General features: G+C 33.8%; 1 protein-coding gene across 3 annotated transcripts in view; it reads right to left on the minus strand.

Moving 5' to 3' along the window:
- The window catches only part of LOC123306733 (PTB domain-containing engulfment adapter protein 1), a 59,580-nt gene that overhangs the window by 32,995 nt on the left and 1,966 nt on the right, over positions 1-24,619 (minus strand). Inside the window, exon 1 of one of the 3 annotated variants that reach the window (XM_044888851.1) lies at positions 19,630-19,650. The exons of the other annotated variants lie outside the window; for them this stretch is intronic. Within the exon in view, the coding sequence (XP_044744786.1) occupies positions 19,630-19,634 (5 nt within the window). The 5' untranslated portion in view covers positions 19,635-19,650. Of the gene's footprint in view, positions 1-19,629; positions 19,651-24,619 lie in introns of those variants that run through there. 3 annotated transcript variants of the gene reach the window in all.

Here is a 24,619-nt window from a genome sequence, read left to right on the forward strand (position 1 = left end):
TAGAGATCCACAGTACATATATCCCAAACATCACCTCACTGTAACAGAGAAAAATTGCCACTATTCTTGTCTGAAGATATTCAATAGATTACCCAATCACATCAGGAGAGAATCTGAATTGAAAAATTTCAAGAAGGCACTGTATAAATTATTAATGGAATTAGAACCATATAATATGGAAGAATTTAATATTTGATTTATTTTGTTATTTGACACTATTTCTTTCTACTATTTGTAGTATTTAGAAATAAAGATGTATTCTATTCTATCCTGTTATTTGCGATTGAAATCTAAGATTTTTCAGTGATAAAAGTTAAGTTTTTGAACGGTTTTCTACGAATAACTCAAAGACAAACGGTTTTATCGAAAAAACTCGTTTATAATGAGTATGAAAGAGCGAACTAGGGAATTTCAACCGTTCAACGTGAAAAACCAGGAAAACAAAGACAAATTCGGAAAACAATTATGGGATCTTTCTGTAGTAATTAAAAGGAGCTTCAAAATTTGCTTTACTAGAAATAAATTGTGCAAATTTGACTCAGTTATGATATTCAAAACTTGAGTATCGTTTTTTTAAGCGTGAAAATTATTGAAAATATCTCCACCATTACCACCAGAATCAAAATTAGGAGTAATCTTTTTCCAGTTATTACTGTCATAATTATCAAGGAATTTGGACCACTTTTATACAAAAAATAAAAATTAAATGTGAGAAAAAGGAATTCAAAAATTAAGTATTTTCAATTCACTATGGAACTTATGTCTTACTGATTAAAATAATGCTGTGAATCAAAAGAATTTTTCACGAAGAAGGTACATTTGGGACATCAAAATGTACCGTTTTTCTATTTAACTTCAACACCCTCGGGAACCATTCGAAAGAAAGCCTTTTAGGCCTATAGTCCATTGAGAAAAATAAGTTTATTTTCCGATTTTTAATCCACGATTAACTTACTCCATGTAAGTTAACTTAAGTTAACTCAACGTTTTACTTTCGTTATATCTTGTAAAATTGAACCGCTGTGGACGGATCTGTTTTTTTTCAATTGGAAGACACTTAGCTGACATCTGTATCAAATTTGAGCATGATCGAGTCATCAGTAGCTACCTATAGTTTAATTTTAAAACTAGTTTGTTAAGAATTTTCTATTACCAAGAAAAACGAAAATGTTTTTCGTGTGTCGATAAAATTAAAATGTTTTATTCGGGGACTCTGCTTTATGAAAAACCAGAACATTCGTATGGTATAAGGAGTTCAAAAGTTATCGTGAAGCGTGCGAAAGTCTTACTAATTCTGTGCGGCATAAACAAGCAGAACAAAATTCAAAATAACTTAGGTCAGTGCTTAATGTAGGTATGTTTTTATAATCTTTGATCATGTACAAAACTAGATGAAATAGTCTGTAGAAATAAACAAAAATTCTTTAAGTAATTAGATCTTACTCCAGAGATTTATACTTCATTTTATGTAAAATTTCACAATAATCCACAATCTTCGCCACAAAAATACCAATATTTCCCACTAATCATTCGCGAACAGTGTTATGTATTCAATAACCAACGTTCGAATGAAGAAAGACTTCCCAAACAGTAGGAAATCCATCATTGTGTTAACTCATAAATAATGGAAGTTATATGCACCTAATCAGTTGAAGGAGGTTGAACAAGTTTCGAAATGGTTTTAAAACCAATTCTTCAAGTTCAGATATCTTTGAAGTAAATCATATGAAGACATCAGAGGAAGAATGACTCAATTCAAGGTCTGAAATGCCCCGGGCCATGAAACTAGTGAGCTTGTTCTTCGAAACATTTCGGTTCACTTTCCACCGATATAGAAATAATATGGATAAACCGATTTTGAAATACTGGTATTGAATGAAAAAGAGGGGAATCTATTGAACAAATTCTGTTTTAATCATTTCTTGCTTACACATAAAGCCAAAACTGAAACTGTTAACTTTAACGCTATATTTTGCCTCCTCTTTTAACCCTTTAATAGCATACATAACAATTGCAATTTCTTCAAATTTCTTCGGAAATTACCTTGATAATACGGTTCATTTCGGAAAATGTTGAATCAACATTGTTATTTCTACATTCTACAATAGTGAAATTTGAAATAAAAACAGTACGCAATGTAACATTGTGCATCTGACATCTCAACTGAGAAATTTGCTGGTTGGCTGGTCAAGTAAGTTAATTTCTCGTTAACTTTCGTATTTATGACACCGTTTTGCATAACTGCCCGAATTATGCTAAAAAAATGAAATTCTCAAAAGAAATTTTTTCATCAAGGGCACTGGAAATTATAAGTTTGTTGAGCATCTGTTGAATGCAAAACACAACTTCAACGAAGACTAGGTAGACCTGAATAACTCTATTATTGTTTTTTGTGTTCAACTAACAGTATTCTCGTCAGTTTAATTGCTATGATGCTATCATTAGACAAACAAACTGAAAAATTAGACGTTAAAAGACAAATAAATTTCATAAAAAGTGCATGTGAAATAAAGAAAAAATAAAAAATTCATTGAAATCTAAGAGAAGATTATCGATTTCGATAACATCGAGAAATATATAAATTTCGCATTTTAGAAGTGCACATCATACAATTAATATGCAGAAACTCAAAAATCTAGCATCTAGCAAAAATTTAGCATATATGCTAATGATAACAGAACTGCTCCTTCCTAACTCAGATCGTGCTTAGCATTTTAAAAAAACGTGTAATATATTTTTAGTAACAGTCATTGTCTTGGAGAAGTCGAACAGCTGATGGAGTTCATCTATATTCAAGACTGTTGAGAATCCCGTCTAGGTCATTGCTTTGTAAATGAGTACCTACTACTACTGTTTGGTGGAACAGTAGTTCTACTTTTGTTGTTGTTGAATAAATAATGCATATAAGTGTATAAGTTTAGCCCAATGCTCAAAATTTTTCCATTTTCTGTGATAAAATCTTAAATCCTTTATCTTAGATATGGAGCATTTCTCCTTTTTTATAATTAACTTTTGCAGAATTCTAAAACAGTTTTATCTAAGGCTAATAATCCACATTTTGTGAAATTCTGTTCAAGTAAAATCTTCCATTGTCTTCGGCTTATTATGCTTCTCCTTTTCCAACAAATGAAGTTAAAATCCCGAGAAATACTTATGTATAGATGTGTACCTAAATTTTTTTCTTTGCATATTATGCAGGTGGTATTTCTCTTCTTGATTGTCATCTACTGGATCTACCAGATCTTTTTTGGCTCATTGGAAATAAGTTCAATAAGCTCCTATGTGGGTAGTTACTTCTACGAAAGTAGTTGTGTAATTTTGTATGATTTAAGTTTTATATGACGGAATCTTCGAGATAAGTTTTCGCACACATCCAGACAGCCGAATAGTTTTGTGCCGATCATGAATAATTTTTTTTTACAAAAAAATGGGGAATGCACTGATACATCTTCAAATTTATACACCCAAAAATATTCACCCATCCTTAATTGAATTGCAAATCACTACTTGGCTCACCAAAGAAATCAATAAATATTCCAAAAAATACACATTCATCGAGTTGTAAACTACTAAGTCATTAGTGAATTTTTGAAAATTCCGGCAAAAGTTGAATGTTTCCAGCAAATTATATTTGTTTTTATTTTTGAGTGATGAGATCTCCACGAAATTCTGTACAAGTCAATTAAATTTATACATATAAGAATAAGATTACGTTTGTGATCCTCTAGCCAGTTTCATAATAGGCCCACTTGCAGGAAAGTTCATTAAGATTTGATGCGCCATCAAAATTTTGTCATTTCTGAAGGGAATAATAGAGAATTAACAATTTGATGGAGTATTAAATTTAAACGGAATTTCCTGCAACTAAGCGAAAGTTCCTTTGATTTTGATTTAAAGGCTTTCTTCATTCGTACCATTAATTAATTAATTCCCAATGGTAGTACTGAAAATAACACGTCAGTTTCATAAGTAATTAAATTTGACGTCCGTTCAATTCTGAGGTTTCATTTCAACCATTTTCTTAAAATTTTCAGTCCCACAGGAGATATCAACGAAAAATTTCGATGCCCCTCAAGGTGATACATTTTATTATACATATGTACATTTAACTATTCCATAAATGCTTAGGATGCAATTTTTTTCATGATTGAATGCTTATTTTTAATTTTAATTATAATAGATAGCTGTCAGAAAAGAATTTATACTATTTTACACATATTTTACGTCGATATCTCCTGTGGGACGGAAAATTTTAAGAAAATGGTTGAAATGAAAGTTGTAGAGCATTAAATTCTGCTCCTAATGAGACTAAATGCATACGTTTAAGACTATCTGTTCGCGTTATTTAACGTCAAAGTTTTACCAATTTTTCAGAGTGAAGAAGAATATTCGTTTCAACAGTAGTTTTTTGTTATCTTCCACAATAACATATATATGAAAGTGAAGTCTAGATTGCAGATGAGCATTGAATTCTGCAATCGGATGAAGGATGGTTTTCGTATCACCCATATCAAAAAGTTGAACTTCAAAGTTGGGTCCCTTTTGAAAATCGATGGAAATGTGAGCTGTGGTAATTGAAAATATTGAAAATCACGTACCCCAAGGTCAAAATTGATTCAAACTTTCAGTCAACCAAAAAAATCATGAAAAACAGAACGTTCCAAGTTTTGCACTATTTTCACTAATTCACCGAGATAGCAATAGCATAGGGAAAATACAGAATCAAATAAAAATGTTTCGATCAATTCTCTTGATACTGCACTCGAGCAATGTTAGAAGCTCTCATCAGTATCATCATCCTACTTTTAAATATACACAATACACTCGTCCGTCATATTCAATCACACAACAGCACAAGAAAATAGACCAGCCAGTCTAACACGCATTGAAATAAATAGAAGAATAGAGTGATGTTACAATATGTAGTCATTTGCAACAAAACTTGCCGAATGTTCTTCGTAGCATGTCTGTAAATGCGTTCCTTCAAATATACAGACATTCCTTCTCAATATTTGTGAGCCATGAAAAATAGCATAATCCACCGGAAGGGACACATACAAATAAACTAATTTTAACAAGACCTGTTACAGAAACCACTGACTACTCTGAATCTAAAATACATTCCTTTGATTTTCGCGATATCAATAAAAATGATCATGACCCTTAAATAAATTGGTCCTAATGCTAATAAGAAATGGAAAGATGGATATTCTAAAAGGATATCCAACTGACTGTGCAATAAATAATACATGAATACATATCTTAATGATGGTATCCATGGTGAAAAATGTGTTAAATCGGTGAAAAATCAGAAGATTCCCTCCTTTTTCTGAAAATCGTGAGAAAATCTATCCATTTCAGTAGAACGAGCCTCAAATCAAGAAGAAATACCGAAAAATCGTTAGATTTGTGACAAGAAAAAGATCAGGGGGTCATGACTGCGACAAGGAAAGAGAGCCCACAAAAAGTAACGACACCGTCCGAGATCTATCAATGTATCCTTGAAGATAAGGGAGAAGGAGAGATAATCAGATGCCACAATCCAACAATTAAAATAATAATTTTGTTTTTTTTTTATTATTTACAACTCCTTAACGTAAAATAATATTTTTAGTTAATTTTTTCTCTCTTCTATTCTGAAGCTATGTCAATAGTTCGGTGAAAATAGTTTACCGTTGTGTAAAATATTGGGACTTTTTAAAATTAGTTTTGGACATGGGGTACTTGAGTTCACTTTTCATTGATGTGCAAAAGTGGCCCAATTTTGAAATTTACTTTTTTTGGAATGGGTGTGCACAAAAAACCTCTTGATTTCATGATCGAAGCAGAATTCAATGCACAAGTATTTTCTAGAATTCACTTTCATCATAAATATTATACAATGTTATTTGTTAAGGGATATTTCCAAAAAATTGGTGTCGAAACGAATATTCTTCTTTTTTCTGAAAAATTGGCCAAACTTTGTTTAAAGAAAACGAGTACTCCAAGATACATGCATCTGTAAAAAAAAGTACCGATCTTATTGGGGATGACGATGAATGATTACCACTAATGATTTGTTCTTTATTTAAGTCTTAGTTCTTACGCTGCATAAACCCACCATTAATCTAATAGACCCAAGGTCTAGCTAGGCTATGTTCTCGAGCTGCTGATCGTCAAATTTTGGTCAAAATGTGCCCACAACAATCTGAAATTTCAGTATGTGTTATTATTTTAAGGGAAAAAAACGATTAGTGCATTGAAACCATCTTTTTGCATATGTCAAAATTACCATTAGAGAATACGATAAAATGATTACCTGCACACGAAGTAATTAAAATGAAACCTTTCTTAATGGTACCTTAAACGGAAGTTTCCCACAGAACAACTACAAAGAATAAAACTGCCTCGTAGCCTGTTTTCTAAATAATAAACACCGTAGTTTATAACAATTTCATACGCGTGATTTAGAAAGTAAAATCGCTCTAAATATAGAATATAATAATATCTCTGTTATTATTCAATACACGGTTCAAGCTCCGCACTGTTGTTGGCTTCAAAACAAACCGGATGTATCCCAGATAAAATAATTCTTTGGGCTGTGATTTACTACCAATTTATTTTGAGCTGGGTGCATCGACCAAGCACATGGGCACTATTCATATTACAACAGGAATTTTCGGATCGCAACAAAGAGGTAGCCTTAAATTCAGAATTGCATAAATGTATCTGTTCAATCTAATTGTCTGCCGTCGTCATGGCGGATGGAAACATGTTTCCGGCGCCTTCGGTGAAAATTATGCGCGCTTGTTCCTATATTAGGAACGAAAGCGTTATCATTTTTTCCAACGGTTCATAGTTTTCGCATTCTGAGTCTGAAAGTGAAAATGGTCTCAAACTATAAGCTTGAGAATAGAATTGCATGAATAGTGGTCAAAATCGTTCGTCCAAACGTCAGTATTAGAATTCGCCCATTGCCACACTATTTAGCAGAATTCGAGGGTACGCCTGTCGTCCACTGCCCAAGTATTCTGCGAATGCCAGTAGCCCATTACTTCAACATTCGTCTGATTTCACGAGAATGCCTATAGTCCACTACCCCGGTATTCTGAGAATGAATGCCAATCGCCCATTTTTTCAATGTTCTCCCAAATTCGAGGAAATACCTATCTTCCATTAGCTCAATCCTCATTACTAATTTGTACGAATGCATATTGTCCATTGATGCAGTATTCGTCCAAATTTGTGGTAATGTCAATCACTTATTGCCTCACTATTCGTCCAAATTCACGGGAATGCCTAATGGTCCTTGTCCACCTACGAAAAAATAGTCTTGAGAGCAGACTCAAGCCCTCTCCGACACAAGTCAATACTAGTCTCCGATACTGAACGTGCCTAAAGTGCTCGGATGAACAACTGCCTGAGATTAATCTCGAAATTTTATCTCAGGTGGACACTTACCATGACGTCGTACTGCTTCAGTATTTATCCGATTTCAAGAGAATGTCTATGGTCCACTGTCTCAGTATTCTGCGAATGCGGCTGGACCATTGCCTCGATATTCTGCGAATGCCAATTGTCCGTTGCCTCTGCATTCGTCCGAATTCAAGTGGACGTCTAAAGTCCATTTCCTCAGTTGTCATCCCAATTAGTAAGAATGCGTGCCCTGCTTCAGTATTCTGCGAATACTAATCGTCCATTACCTCAGTATTCGTCCGATTTTGAGAGAATGCCTATAGTCCTCTGCCTGGGTATTATGCAAAGTACAATCGCCCATTGCCACAATATTCTGCGAATGCCAATCTTTCGTTGCCTCAGTATTCAATCGAATTCTAGAGAACGCCTATCTTCTATCACCTCATCACTCTGTGGATGCTTATCGTCTCTGGCCTCAGTACTCTTCCGAATTCAATGGAATGTCTAACGTCCATTTGCTCAGTATTTATCCTAATTCGTATGAATGCCTATACTGTCCATCACCGCAGTATTCGTCAGAATTTGTGGGCAGGCCTATTATCCACTCCCTCGGTATTCTGCGAATACCAGTCGTCCATTGCCTGAGTATTCGTCAGATTTCGAAAGCATGCCTATCGTTAACTGTCTCAGTATTCTGCGAATGCGGCTGGACCATTGCCTCAATATTCTGCGAATGCCAATCGTCCGTTGCCTCAGTATTCGTCCGAATTCAAGCGGATGTCTAAAGTCCATTTCCTCAGTTGTCATCCCAAATAGTAAGAATGCGTATCATCCATCACTGCAGTTTTCGTCAAAATTTGTAGGTGATCCTCTGCTTCAGTATTCTGCGAATACTAATCGTCCATTGCCTCAGTATACGTCCGATTTTGAGAGAATGCCTATAGTCCTCTGCCTCAGTATTATGCGAATTATAATCGCCCTTGGCCACAATATTCTGCGAATGCCAATCTTTCATTGCCTCAGTATTCAATCGAATTCTAGAGAACGCCTATCGTCTATCACCTCAGCACTCTGGGGATGCTTATCGTCTATGGCCTCAGTATTCGTCCAAATTCAATGGAATGTTTAAAGTCCATTTACTCAGTTTTCATCAATTCGTACGAATGCCTATATTGTCCATCACCGCAGTATTCTTCAGAATTTGTGAGCAGGACTATTATCTACTTCCTCAGTATTCTGCGAATTCCAGTCGTCCATTGCCTGAGTATTCGTCAGATTTCGAAAGCATGCCTATCGTCCACTGTCTCAGTATTCTGCGAATGCGGCTGGACCATTGCCTCAATATTCTGTAGGCAGGCCTATTGTCCTCTGCTTCAGTATTCTATGAATACTAATCGTCCATTGCCTCAGTATTCTTCCGATTTTGAGAGAATGCCTATAGTCCTCTGCCTCAATATTATGCGAATGACAATCGCCCATTGCTTCAATATTCTGCGAATGCCAATCTTCCGTTGTCTAAGTATTCGGCTGTATTCGAGAGAACGCCTATCGTTTATCACCTCAGCACTCTGGGAATGCTAATCGTCCATGGCCTCAGTACTCGTCTGAATTCAATGGAATGTCTAACGACCATTTCTTCAGTATTCATCCCAATTCTTACGAATGCCTATTGTCCATCACCGCAGTATTAATCAGAACTTGTTTGCAGGCTTATAGTCCACTTCTTCAGGATTCTGCCAATGCAATCGTCCATTGCCTTAGCATTCGTGCAACTGATTTTGTAAAAAACGAAATAGCTCTTAAGAAGGGTTTCCCAAAATGGACATGTTCACCTTTTTTAAACTTGATTCATCGACGTGTAAGGTACAGGCGAAAAAATATATGTCATTCTGAATTAAGATTGGATTAACTTACTTCAACTTCGTTTCATCTGCGATTAACAAGGCGAAAACCTCCTATGTATGAGTTTCAACTTGCTTCGAGCAAAAACAGAAAGGAGTTTTTTTATACACTGCTCAACAATTGATAGGGATCACTGACCTTCTCCCAGTTTACTCAAGGAATATTCGTTTCAAGATTTTCAGTCTCATCGAATCCCAGTTTTTTGTTTAGTTGATATTCTTATTTTTTCAGAAAATAATGAAAAGTTTCTGTCAAGCATTTTACCCTCTACCTTAAGCATACTTTCGATGTGAAAAATTGATCCAAAAATTCAGCAAAGCTGCTGCAGATTGTTAATCAGTTGTTTCAAGGAGGACAGATGTCTAGACATCTCTGCCTCCCCGATATGCTCCATATAATTCATGTCTGGAAAGCGAGCTGGCCAGTCTATACTTTCGATAGCATGAGCTCCATTAACGGAGCAACCACGATGAGGACAGAAATAATTATTAAAATAAAATTCTCACCAGCGGAGAGATTATATTGATTCAATTAGATATCCTCGGCTGGTAATATCAGAGCTATGCGAAACAACCAATACTGTACGACCGTTCAAACAAATGTCACCTCATACACATATGAAACCTCCACCAAAAGCAGTTGTGGAAACCAACTATTTTGAATATCGGATATCTTCGACCCCTTATCCTCCAAATAATAATGCATCCATCAAAGTTGACCAAACGAAGTTGAGACTCATCCGTTGATAAACACCGAACCTCAACTGTCCATTTGCGGTCATCCTCGACCCACTGCCGTCGGCGTTGTCTGTGTCTGTGCTCCCTACTCAAACTGGGAAGCTGACCTCTTGAACCACAAACGTTCAGTAGGCGTCTTACAGTCTGATTAGAAATGAGTTGTAAAATGTTCTTTACGGAACATATCAATAGATATATGCAGAAAATAGGCATTGTCATTTTTTGGGAAAAACTTCTCAATTTCAATTTTCACAAAATGTTATGAATAGGTATCAAGTTTGTATTTTTTCTCCCAGAAAGTGACAACAGGTGTTCTGCATATCTAGTGGTGTATTCATATACCATGTATATAATATTTCATTGCGAAAATACCGATGGATCTGTTTATTTATAACCGTGATACACATTGCGGTGTTACAGGATTTCACATTCATTCTAGGATACACCTTGTATATTCGATTTTAATTGATTATGCTTTCAGAAAATATGAGAAAAAAATCTACTCAAGAATCTATATTGTGCAAGGAAAACCGTCTTATGTGAAACACACTGTACATCATATTGATGAAGGAAATGTGAATCGGAGGAGTTTGAAATCGAGCAAAAATAAGTCTCCCGCTCCCATATGTAGAATGTTTTGTTCACAAAAATTTCAATTATCAGTTTATGGACAAATTTCTTTTAAGAAAATGAATTCCTCATATCCTATCTTATATCCTATAAGAAAGAAAAAATACAACGTATCAGTTTCCTGAGCGTATTTTCCTTATAAGAGTAATAGGATACTCATCTTAGAATTAATTACAATGGAAGTCCTAGGAACGTTGTAGCAAATGGGGCCACTACACTTTTATAGAATTTTTCATTGCCGTATCTATTGAATACACGTGCAAGACCTTGCTATTAATATTGTATACTCTTCCGAACTATTATTTAGTCCCAGCAAGAATGCACAATGCCTGCAGCTCACATCGTTTTTTTTTTTTCATTTAGCTAAAGATCGTGACTGAGACTGTCATTGTTTGCGATTTAGCACTCCTTAAGATAAATAGTTGATGTAAGAAGTGAAATTAATAATTTATGAGTTAATATTATCAAGTTATCACACAAATATAGGCGTAGCTATATTTCTATTGAGTCGATTTCTTTTTACAATAAGTTTTTTTTCTATACATTTCAATGAATGTTATAACTTCCATATCCCTAACGAAATTTAATATGTTATGATCAAAGATTATGGAGTAGAAAGATGGGAAACGAAGCGACCAAAGTGATGTGATCGCCATCAGTGTGTCAAACGTGTTTTTCAGACGCTAAGACTGGTTGAAATATTAATTTGAGAGCAATTTGTTGAAACATATGAAATTTTTCAAGATTTCAGACGGCCATTTCAATCAAAGAGATTGTGAATGTGCCGCTTTTTGTTTGTCTAGCTTCTTCTAGTTGTTGATGATTGAATTTTTTTGTCTAATTTCTTGGTGAAAACACTGAAAAATATCTTTCGAAAATTATTGAATGGTGAAGAACTGTGGATCAAATAATAAAATGGATTTTCCGAAATCAAGTTTCCTACTTTACTAAGGAAAAACATGTGACAGTCATTCATTGATTTTTATTTTTAGTGCTCCGTAAAGACAATGACTTAAGCATACCCTAGCGACTACACCATGTGCAGTGAACATTTTACTGCAAGTCAATTGAGAACTGTTCATCCACGTTGATTGTTATATACAGCAGAAAGCATCCCTTGCATGAAGGGCCCATTGAGGGGAAATTATGACCTTTAGAGGTCGATTCAATGATTGTCCATTGCTACTCCTTCAATATATTCAGAAATGCAAAGGTTTTATTGATTTCCTTTTGGGCATCGAGTGACTGTTAAATTGTTGTTTGGAAAGTCAAAGTTTTATGAAACCTGCTGTGAGTGTTTTGTTCCTTCATTAATCAATTTGTATATTGTGTCATAAGGTTGGCGTTCTGAATTGTTGTTGTATTAAAATTATCAGCAAATTATAAAAATGGTTTTTACGGACGTTCAAAAAGCATTCACTATCGAATCCTAGTTCAAAATGGGGGAGAAAATAGAAAGAGAGTGGAAATATTCTATTCATAAATGTTTCAGCGACAAAGTGTGTAATCCCAATGTTGCTTTACATTATTATCAATCTTTCCAAAGTATTGTTTCGACTGCTGACATTTTCCGTGAAGCAGGTAAGTTCAAACCTAAAAGGAAGAGGTGGACCAAAGAAGAAAACCCCAGATATATTGAGCAATGATGAAAATATGATGACAGAAGCTCCTCGAACCTCTCTTCGGGTTTTATCTCAATTGCTCTCCATTAGCACATGCCACACGATTTTGAAGAGACATCAATTTGTTTCCATAAAGATTGATTTGTTATCAGAAAATTGAATTGAGAAGGTAGCATAAAAAAAAAATTGATTTTGTTATGCATGAGTGAAATGCAAATTGTGGAACCTTTATTTTATTTGATGAACTTCAACAGCAGAACGATATGAGAGTGAAATTATCATGCCTTTTTATAGTAAAATTGAATTTTGATGAATTTTTCATAATTATTTTCAATAGCAGTAGAAATCTTAGCTACTCTACGGAATGGTTTCAGTAATGGCACATAAGCCCTTTTAAATAATTGTACAAAAAATACCTCGCTTCATTCAAGATTCATGTCTCTTACGTATGAAAATTAACTTTGGTTAAAAATTTTACCATGAATTTTCCATCATCATTGTTCACATTTTGGAAAAATTGAGTAATTCAAGGAAAGCCATACGTTCCGTCACAAAACATCAACCATCAAAATTCCATAGCCGACGACGAATTTTTTTGAACGCACGTTATTTCATTGATGTGGCTGATACTTGATGAAAATCCATAATTGAACTGAAACCGGAATTACATGATTTTCAATAACATACCAAAATAATCCATGCTAATCTAAAACATATGATTCAGTTTTTAGTCTCATCATCGTCAAATACAATTTTTTACGTATAGTTATCAACAATCGATTATGCAACCTCTTAGAATAAGGTATTCTCTTGAAAGGAATAGTCGCATCTTTCATTTATAAAAATCATAAAATAATTACACGCAAGAGATTCATTTTCCTTCTTCAATAAATAATTATTTTATTAACGTATAGTGCCGACTCAAGGTTCAGTTCTGATGTCATCTGAAATTGAAATGTTTCAGCGTTATGGATTAATGCATATTCTTAGTTATATCAAAGATTGCATCTATCGTATAGAAAAGTGAAGGCCAGCCTCATAGTGAGAAAATAAAATTTCTTTCACTGCTTGTATGGATTCAATCTGAAGGTATGAAATCACCTGATGAAATGCAGATAATGGATTCAATCTATGATAAAGGGAGTTTCAAAATTTAATACAATCATTTCACTGGTATATTTCCTGAGTAATCAATCTGCAAGCAAAAGATTCAATTAAATTTAAGTACGCAAACTCTCAGTTAGGTACCTACATGGCTACAGTTATCAAAATACGTTTCGTACATTATAAACGAAGATTACTAAAGACAAAATAAAGCTTTTAATTTTGATAATATATTATGTAGCAACATTTTGTTCAGCAGCGATTTTTTCGAAATTTGCTTGAGATACGTAAAACATGGGTACAAGATGTTCATAAACAAAACAAGATGAATTCTAAGTTTTGGAATATACTAGAAGCTCAGATACAGATACAGAAAAAAATAATGGGGATATAAGGAGGAAATAACCCCTGAAAAAATATCATCCTGTAGATTTTCAATATTATTTGGCATGTCCGAATATGTAGGGGGAGTCCGGGAGACTTGCTCGGGTAAGAGACTTGAACCACCTCATATATTTCAATTCAAATTTCCCGCTACCGGTATCGTAAATAGTTGCGTCCTATAGGTACTCCAAACAAGGCACAACTAGTGGCGGCTCCATTTTGGCCACCATCGGGATTGAGAGGGTTAAAAGTGATGTTAATAAGAAAGAAGTAAGAAATTGAATAAGTTTTGTTTGTTACACTGTCTGTTGTTTAATAGGTGCGTGGTTTATTGTGTTTAATTAATTTGATTGATTAATATTGTTTTACAGACGATGAGGCTTCTTAATAATTGTTGTAAAAATTTCAAGAAAACATATGTTGAAAAGACTAAAAGGGAGTGCGGGAGACTTGACCCATGCTATGGTCGGGAGACATAATCAGTGGTCCAAGTTTCCCACACTGAGCTTAGATAATAGTTTGCTTAAAAAACGAAAATTGAATAATAAAATAACTATGACAAAATTCACAAAGGTTCAAAAAAGTGAAAAACATCTCGGAGATAAGTGAGAGTGACTCTGAAATAGAAAATATGTATTTCAAATGCTTATACAACTGATGATGACAACCTTGACGTAGACAATCGTTGGACATTGGAAATTGTTTTCTTTTAATGTTTTTTCTGATAAACAAACTTATCGTCAAGTCTCTCTCGCCCCCTGTTCAACTCTCCCATGGGTTAGGGAGACATGAGCCAATTTTCGGTTCGTAAAATAAGAATTGCTGTACTCAAAATGTTCATCACACCATCTCTCTACTATTATCTATCGTTACCTACTTGGGCATGATATCTTCACGCAAAATGGATGAGTTGCTATCATTTACAGATACAACTTAAGTGGCTTCGGAGTGAAAACGTCAAAATATTAATAAAAAGTCAAATTTCTCGAAAACCGTTAAGAATTCAGACATAGTTGTGTTTTCAAACTTATACTCAAATTCAACAAGGAATTAAAAATTTAAAAATATATAGGTTGTTCCATTCAAAATAACGAAGTTGATGTCTGTGCAGAAGAAACGAAACACTTTGTATACTTCTAATTAATTTTAGGAGATGCTCTACCTAAAAAGAAGAAAGTTTTATTTCAAACTCTTCTTTGTAAAGTTAATAGAATTAGAGAAATCGACCGCTGCCCCATGGCGTGGACCCTGTATAAATATACAAGTTTCAATTCTTTACTTCACGTTAATTGTTATTTATATCTAATGGAAGGAAACAGTGGTCAACCGTTTTCTAGCGAGTTCACCAATTAGCACATCAGCCATCAGACGCCAGGCTGGACCATAAAGACAGTTAGACTCTAAATTCGAACAATTCATATTCATAATTCGTAAGACGTTCCAATATCACGGAATTACTTTCCATTTCCTTTTATTTCTTGGAACGTATTATCACGTCAGCATATCGTGCATAATCAGCCTACATCAAGGTGAACATAAATAACATCCAGTGAACTTGAGGGAAAGTTGATCACACTGAAATGTCCCACACTATTCACTGACGTGTCAAATTTTTGCATTTTTTACTTTCTTATACATCTCACGCAAACATTCATCCGAATAGTGTCGGGGAAATTGAAAATTCTGTATTAAAATGATCATTTCATCATTTACGTGAATCAATTTATGGAAATCGAAATCAACACTTTCGTTTTCATCTCACTAACACATAATTTGTTGATCAAGATCGTATACCTTTTCTATATTGAACTGATGAAAATTATATTTTTCTTGTTCCTCAAAATACGACATGGTCTTAACTGAAGTCACCAGCCAGTAAAGCCAGTTTAATCACAAAAATTAGAGAACTGGATCAGCAAAATTTATAGCTACAGTAGGTAAGAGAAATGAAAAATAACACACTTTAACGAATTGTGAAGACATAAAAACCCGATGACGCCAAGAAATGAGCTGCTTCGACCCATTTTGAAAAAAAATTACATGACTTCGGGTAAAATATGGTTTGTTAATTCTCCCATTTTTTTTAAGTATCCCTCAAAACAATGAGAGTCAGTCAACAAGCTTTCTGCTTCAGACAAATACAAACATTATATTTATTGCAATCTTCAGCGATGTTTTTCCTTCATTCTTGTGACAGACACACGATTTTGCTTTTAACAAGAACTGAAGAAATCTTTTTAAGCTTCTAACCGAGACTTCCCACTTCGAACAATGTCTGAATTATCTATTGTACAGCATTTATACTTGCATGAAGCAAACAGAACTTTTCGAATTAAATTCCACATTGCCTGAATGGGAACGTTTATTGTCTCTTTAGTTCGTGACAGAATTACAGTACGTTGACCTAAAAACTGGAATGGAGGAAAGAAGAAAAAACTACAGCAGAGCCTTGAAGGCCAATGACATTCTGTATAATACTCGTTTGAATGGTAACATTCCAGAATTTCAAAAAATTTAGTATCCCTTGGAACTATGAGACACATTAGGTAAATGTTATTCTTCTAAAGCTATAATAGAAATCTGTTCATGTTTAACTGTCTATGATTTGACTACCGGACATTGAGTATTAAATACTCAATGCTACGGAGTACGTTCTATAATTTGGGATTGCATTTTACCCAACCATTTACGGTAATAAATTCATTACTATACAGGGTGTCACACGAATTGAGATTCATGGTACTTCCGGTTTCACCTGAAGTGACACCGATTTCAATTCTTCAAATGGGTGACCCCATATTTCTCCTGATGAAATTCTGCGTTGTTAGAATGTAAAATTTTCTAATTGTTTTTCAACGTAAAATTAGGTACTAATGGAGCTCTGCTGAAACATGAATAACTCTATCCATTGCAAAATTGTAATTTTTGGGCTTCCGTGAGGAAGATAAAGAAGACTTAATACCTGCTTCTAATAAAAGGAACTTAAAAAGATGAGTGACTTAAAAAAAATTGATGATTTGCAATATTATTCAGGGTCCAATCGAGGGTCCAATAAATGTTCATTTATGACGGTAAGTCTTTATTATTTTCCTTCTCCTTATCATTTTGTCCAAATGTGTGTAAAATTAAAATTTCGATCATGAAAATAGTCTCGAAACGATTGAGTTGGACATATTAACATTAATGATTGAGAATACGTAGTACAATTAATTTGTTTTCTGTCGCAAACACAACATGTAACTTCCAAAGAAGAGAGTTGGGGAGCCCAAGAGGTGAATTCGGGATTTACTCGAGCGTGTCAGATTAATATAAGGGGGGATGCCTTGTACCTTGCAGGGTACCTCTACCAAAAATTAGACCTGTAGGTATATAGGGGGAATTGTCTAGGACAGCCTTTCAGAATAGTAAAAAAAAAATCTTTGTACATAGTCGAGCGTGTCAGATTAAGATATACAATGTGTTGTTAATTACATGTTGAAAGGAATACATTCTCTTAATCTGACAATTTAAGCGTGACGAAAATGTGTGGGAGGGCGCCAAATTTGCAGAAAAAACGTCACGTGTAGATTCTCGAGCGCGGTAGCTTTTTTTCTCATTTTTAAGCTAATGATTCAAGAATAACGGAAAAAATATAATCTGACAGTTTTCAACCGGAATAATAAAAATTCACCATAAAGGTCACAAATTTCAGTTTTTTTTTGAATATCCCCTCTCCTGGACTTCAAATTGCTTTCGCATTCATTATGAAAGTTGTAGAGCATAAAATTTTCTACAAATTTTGGGCGAAATAATTTTTTCTACGTTTAAGCGTTTTTGAGATATATGGCGATGAATATACAGGGTGTGCAAAATTCGTTATCCACTGACAGGATCTCGAGAACTATAAGAGCTAGAAGAAAACGGATGAAAAATTTCCGAGCTCTTTTTCTGAAAAATAAAGAATGGTGAAAACCGTAGCCTCCTACGATTCTTCGTTTTTGAGTTATTAGCAAAAAATTAGATTAAAATTATTTTGAATTGTTCTCATAACTTTTTTGTCTATGAAGTTACAGATCTGAAACTTGAACTTTCTTTTATACGTAAAATCTACTGACAAAATTTTTTTCCAATAAAAAAAAACAAATTCGATAAAAGTTTGTATTTAGGAAAACGAAAGTTGGCCTAATGATTCGAAATGGCTCGTCAGTGGATTCTACGTTGAAAAGTGCTAGCAGAAGGTTCAAGTTTCAAATCTGTAATTTCAAAGACAAAAAAGTAATGAGAACTTTTCGAAACTGTCAAAATCAAATTTTTTGCTAATAACTCAAGAACGAAGGAGGCTACGGTTCTCAGCATTCTTTGTTTCTCTGAAAAAGAGCTAGGAACTTTGTCATCTGGAGGTCCCCTCAGTAGACAACGAATTTTGCCCACCTTGTGCATCAGACTGGGTTTCTACATTGTCCTTGGCCTTTCGAATATATGCGACTAAGCTCCTTGCACTTATCGCCCTCTAACTCAAAAACAGTTAAGAGTATGTAAAATTGCTTCATATATATATATGTATACAATTATATCATCTACAACTTTCATAATGAATACAGTAACGATTAGAGGTACAGGAAGGGAGATATTTAAGAAAAAATGCCTTGTTATCAGTTTCAGATTTTAAAAAAACCCCTGGTTAGTGTCAGATCAATGGGTCAACACGTCTGCAACACCGAGATTAACCATCTGTATGAAAATCTGACACGCTCGAGTATGTACAAGTAACAATTTTTTTTGCATTTTCAAAGGACCGCTGTGACCTTACCTTAGGTTCGAATTGTCAGTCTGTTGAAAAGTAGCTTCCTTTGGGTCCCATTAACATATCCGATTAACATGATATTATTATCAGAGACAGGTAGGTCATATACAAGATCTTAATCTGACACGCTAGAGTATGTATACCTGACGATTCTTTTTTACACCTTACCATTTTTCAAGTTGAACAGATCTACAACCAATATGGGTTAAATAACTTGTTTTTAATTTGGGAGCCAAACAATGTAATAGTCGATTTCAGTAGCTGAGCGGATTTCCACTTAGATTATAAATTTGAACGAGCGTTCAAGAGCTTCTGACTTCATTTTAGTGCTTTACTAACTTTTTTGACTGAAATAATGTTAGTTTTTTAGAAATTTCAATGACCTACGCCACTGTTTTCTTGTTTTTCTGTTCTCTCAATCACGGAACTGAAATATATTAATATAACCTTGAAAAGTATATGAAAATAAGAAATATTCAGATTTGCAGCATATTAATCAGCAGTCAAAATTGACACAATTATGTTTCCAAATTATACGATTAAAGTAAGAGCATGAACCGCTGTACAAAATTCAAATAACCGTCGGTAAGTGCATAGATTCACATAATAGGTCTATAGATCAATGTTCATTCACAATACCAACATAAATTACGCAAAACGAAATCTCAACTTATGAGCTATTACCAACTTAAATTCGATTTTCCATAGCCACCCGAGATGTCAATCATTCTTGAATGGACTATAGATCACTGCTTATTCAAATTACCAACCTAAATTCCGCAACACGAAATCTCAACTATAATGGCCTATTACCAACTTAAATTCAATTTTCCATAGCTACCCGAGATGTCAATCATTCTTGAATGGTCTTTCTATGAATGGACTATAGCTACCAATCAGCACATCAATTCATTAAAGCCTGTCAATTGTATTTTTTATTCATAAAAAGCCATCAGAAGTAGAGTTATCTGTCAAAACATGTAGTTGACGTTAAGGTATAGATAGATAGATGCGAATGAATATTTTTTTGATAAGCTAAGAATCTTTTTGTATTATAATTGCGAACACTCACCCCATATTGATGCGTATGTTCAAATTGACGTTGACAGAATATGAGATGTAGCAGTCAACACAAATCAGCTATAAATTATAATCAGTCCAATTCACAATTTTTAAGTTGTGATAACCCTTTAGCCATTGATCACCATATTTATTCAACAGACCAATTTAATTAAGATATCGATTAGGGTAATATTTTCCATGTAGTCAAAGGTCAGTACTAGAGATTAGAGGAATACAACATTGAAAGTTATGTAGAATGTTATGACAAATCATTTGGTCGCGCAACAGAGTAATGATTCAATTATAAATATAATAATAATTGGCTGGAAAAATATACATTCAGACCATGTCAATTATTTCATTTATATACTGCGTGTCACTAAACTCAAATAATATTCGACAACTGGTGAAAAACCAATTCACAAGTTGTCAAAAGAATGAGAAAGGTTAAATTTATTTATGTTTTATATCGAATATAGTGGGTTTAACGTTTTTTTTTCGAATGGCAACCCTAACCTATGGTTTCTGAGGATGATTTGGTCATGATTTTTTATCAATACATGTTTTATTGAAGGGAGGAAATGGTAAAACTTTTCGAATTACAATTATTACTTTTTTATTTGTTTTGTGGTGAATGACATTCAGCTCAGCAGTGATTGATCTTTTCGAAGTGTTATCGAAAACATTCCACTTCTGTGGGGTATTGATTAATGATTATCATCATGAAAATAAAAAGCATTTTTCATTAGTTACTGCGAAAAAGGCATGTTAACACTTCAAAAACATCAATCACAGCTGAAGTGTTGGTATGTCATTGAACTCAAAATACATTTAGGTAAAACGTAAAAATTTTAATTCCAAAATTTAATTAAATAATAACCTCATCAATAACCAAATCATCCTCCTGTTATGAATTTTGTAACTTATGCTTTTTACCAACTCTCTATACCTGTGAGTAGCTTTATTTTATATCACCAGAATATACTGAATATAGTTTTCTTTATAAAAAAACAAAGAGATCAGTGTTGTAGTTCATTATTATTCGTTCTCAAAATATAAAACTTTGGAACACTTTATCTGACTAAAATATTCAAATTAGGTAAATCCTTCAACTTTCAAAACAAATTTTCGAATCTCTTGAGAATTTCAAATTTTGATATTCTATATTGAACAATATCGAATTCAGTTAGCTGTCTTACTGAGAAATGAGAATGTACCATTTGTTGTTGATTTTTCCAAAATTATAATTTTTCTACTCAGAAAGGCACGCACAACTCGTCAACAAATGCACATACATACCTACTAATGTGTTCGATCATTATAAGAAAATTTGAAAATATTTTCATGAAAAACATTTCTGTTAATGAATCATGAAACATTAAATCAAATTCCCATCAGAACCCTTCACGGAAATCTAGCTGCGCCACTGGCTTAACAGGTTCCAATTGTTTTGTGAAAAAAGAGTCAATTCATCAATGATAATTCCCTCACTAAATAGCCCTAATGCAATAAATTAGTGAATTATTTTGAATTCATTGATTCAATTATGTTGAAATCATAAATATAATCCGGAATCCTGAGAATTACGTAACCTACCAGTGTAATCGAGTTAGTCAATTGAAGTTTCAATGCAATTAAATGCAGAAGCGAACGCAATTCTAACTAGAAACTATTATCAACATTGACACTCAAGGTTGGAAACCGATCCATTCTATCTTGTTCGGAGCTAAAGGTATTGTGTTACAAAAATATCAATTGTTACTCTGTGTGTTTTGCTTTTCATTCTAAGGAATTAATCTTCTGGATAAAACTCTGAAAAACGTTCAAACATTTTCAGAGATGTTCACACGATGATTAGGAAGAAAGTAAAGGGTTTCTTGAAATAACGCTGCTTATTTTGATATTATAATAAAGGGGGTTTTAAGGGGCCTGACAAGAACATCACTGTGTTGGAAAAGTGTTCTTTTATTCTTATCTTCGTTTCGGCGTTCGGTTGGCAATTTTTCAAACCTTTTTTTATCTATTTTGCTCCATTTGATAATTAAGGGATAAATAGAGAGATGATCGTCCAAACTAGTTCACACCGTTCAAAATAGGGACGAATATGGTCATCGCCAATCTTCATTAGAAGAGGCACTAGAAGAAGTAGAAGAAGAAGAACATTTTTGGTTTATTTAGACTCGGCGTATCACCTATGTTATCAATCCTTATTTTCATATTGGACACCCTACTTGATTAAAGGACAGTTTTTTCTATCTAAGCTAGGGGGGTCACGGATAGGGTATTAGTTGCCTGCTAAGAGGCGCTATTATTGTAGTATTTTTAGTTCCTAAGAGCTGCTATCATTTAATTGTCGCCCGTCACTTTCATAATTCTTCATTGGGGTTAAATGTTGATCCGATGAGAACCAAATAATGAGTCCGAAACCATAGCCATTTCTTCTTCGGTAGAATGGTATCCAGAATTATGGTAACAACTATATCAACCTCGGTTTGAACGGATGTTATGCATCTGAATTAATTCTAGGCCTACTTTTATATCCTGTTATTTTTCGAGTTTATTGATTGTCAAGGTTAAAAACGAATTTTAAATATTGATCGGCGATATCTAAACGCCAAATGATGGTAGTTTTAATATTTGTAGCGAATTATGAAGGTTATGAAATAACATATTATGTTACTTACAAGGTTACTTATTGAGTAAACATAATGAAATTACCAAAAAAGTCGAAATTTGGAAATTTTTTTTGGATAATCATGAGGACGTGCAAGTTGAAAACAACTCTCAAGATCTAATACGTGACTACACAACTTGATTTTTTTGCTGTACAGGGTGGTCAAAATTCGAGAACTATAGCAGCTAGAAGAATATGGATGACACATTTCTGAGCTGTTTCTCAGAGAAACGAAGAAGGTGAAAACCGTAACCTCATACGATTCTTCGTTTTTGAGTTTTAGCAAAAATTGAGATTTTGACGATTTCGAACTTTCGTTTTTTTTAATGCACACTTTTAGTGAATGTGTTATTTTTGAATTTCAAAGAAATCTTTAGTCAGTAGCTATATTTCAATCTCGACTTCGCTAATCAACAGATTTTAGTATAATACTAAGAAGACCCATTATTGACTTCTTCTTCCCGATACTAAAATTTTTAGTCAGTAGATTCTACGAATGCATAAGAAGCGAGATAAGAAGGTTCAAGTTTCAGATCTGCAACTTCAAAGACAAAAAAGTAACGTGAACTTTTCGAAATCGTCAAAATCTTAATTTTTGTTTATGACTCAAAATCTAGAAAATACAGGCCGGTATTGTTTTCAGATTTGGAATACTCTGGGTAAAAGAGCTCGAGAATGTGTCATCCCGTTGTCTTCTAGCTGCTATAGTTCTCGAGATCCTCTCAGTAGACAACGAATTTTGCCGACCCTCTGTACATATATCTTAACAGAAGATTCCTGAAGTCAAAAGAAAGAGGAAAAAAACGTTTTTTTGACCTCAAGTAAAACATATGTAGAAGTCAAAGACTCACCCTGTATAAATACATATATTCAAAGCTTTCATAATGAGTCGATCGAACTCAAAAGCCGGCCGAGTGATAGATCTCAAGAAAATGAATGTTTATGAATAATTTACGTTTCATTAATACAATGTGACATGGACAAAAATATTGGTAAACATTCTCTATCCGAATCTTCGCATCTAGGTTTGAGATCTGAAAATATTATTGATTTCATATTTTTCAATAAAATTCAATTATTGTTGGTATCATCAACAATGATCCATTTTATCAGTCGAATATTGGCCAAAGTTGAGGTAGACAAAAAATGACGCAAAAATCACGACAATACGACGTCCGATAGCTTAGCAAAACAACAATATTTGTTATACATTGCAAAAAGATTCCAAGGTACCACGATACAGCGAAAAACAACTTCTAACCAACAAAACTTATATTCCTAAAGAAACGTCCAATCCGTCTCTTCGAATGTCACCTTCAGTACAATTCCTCAACGTTATTCGCTAAAGTACTCCGGATACACGTGCTATCCGTACCAGATGATAGCTGGTACGGTTTCACTATTGAGGTTTCAAGTGCGAGGCTTATTATTTACTTGCCGCACCATTGTCTTCGGGAATTCTTGAGTAAGATCAGTGACACGCTCAGATATCGTTGAATTATTGTCGCAATAAATTACTGAATTCACGACATATCATATTTCTTTATGAAGAAGTAAAAGATCATCAAGAAATACAGAACACAATGGGAAAAGTCCTGTACCTTTTGAATGGAAGACATGAAATTTTGATTAAGAATAAACTCTTTCGAAACTTTTAGGTAGATCCAATATATAGGGTGTCCGTCAGTGAAAGGCTCTATATCTTATATGCGAATCTATAGGAGCTACCGAAAGAACTTTCAAGTAAAATTTGTTCTGCATAAATCAGTCTTCAATAATTCGTAAATGCAATATGACTATTTCATTTGTGCCCAGAGTGGCAATACAAAGTTACCTTTTTTTTTTTTCAAATGGAACACCCTATATTTCAATTGAAACAGGAGGACACCAAAATTGGCCGACTACACCTTCTGATCGTGCACCTCTCCATTACGTTTCTTAAGGTCTTTTGAAAAAAACGAATTAATATTGCTGGCGACAGAGTTCGTAGAAGATATTTTAATTTAATTCAGTAGATAACTCTTAAAAACACCACTAAAGCAGTAACAAGGCAAAAGAGTTCTTTTGTCATATAGTAATAAAATAATAAAGTCTTTTAGCTTAGGATTATCATCAATATTCATCAGATGGAGTTCATGAATTACTAGCTTAACATTCATGAAATATAAAAGAAAAAATCAAAATTGTAAATATTGAACTACCCTTCTTTTGTGACATGAAGTTCAGGTGACAATAATTAGCCATTGAAGTTATAATAAATGATTGGACTTAATTACTGAAATTTTTAATCATAAAACTTTTGTATTAAACTTTTTTCTACACAATA

This window comes from Coccinella septempunctata, chromosome 2, assembly GCF_907165205.1.
Source record: "Coccinella septempunctata chromosome 2, icCocSept1.1, whole genome shotgun sequence".
NCBI classification, from domain to species: domain Eukaryota; kingdom Metazoa; phylum Arthropoda; class Insecta; order Coleoptera; family Coccinellidae; genus Coccinella; species Coccinella septempunctata.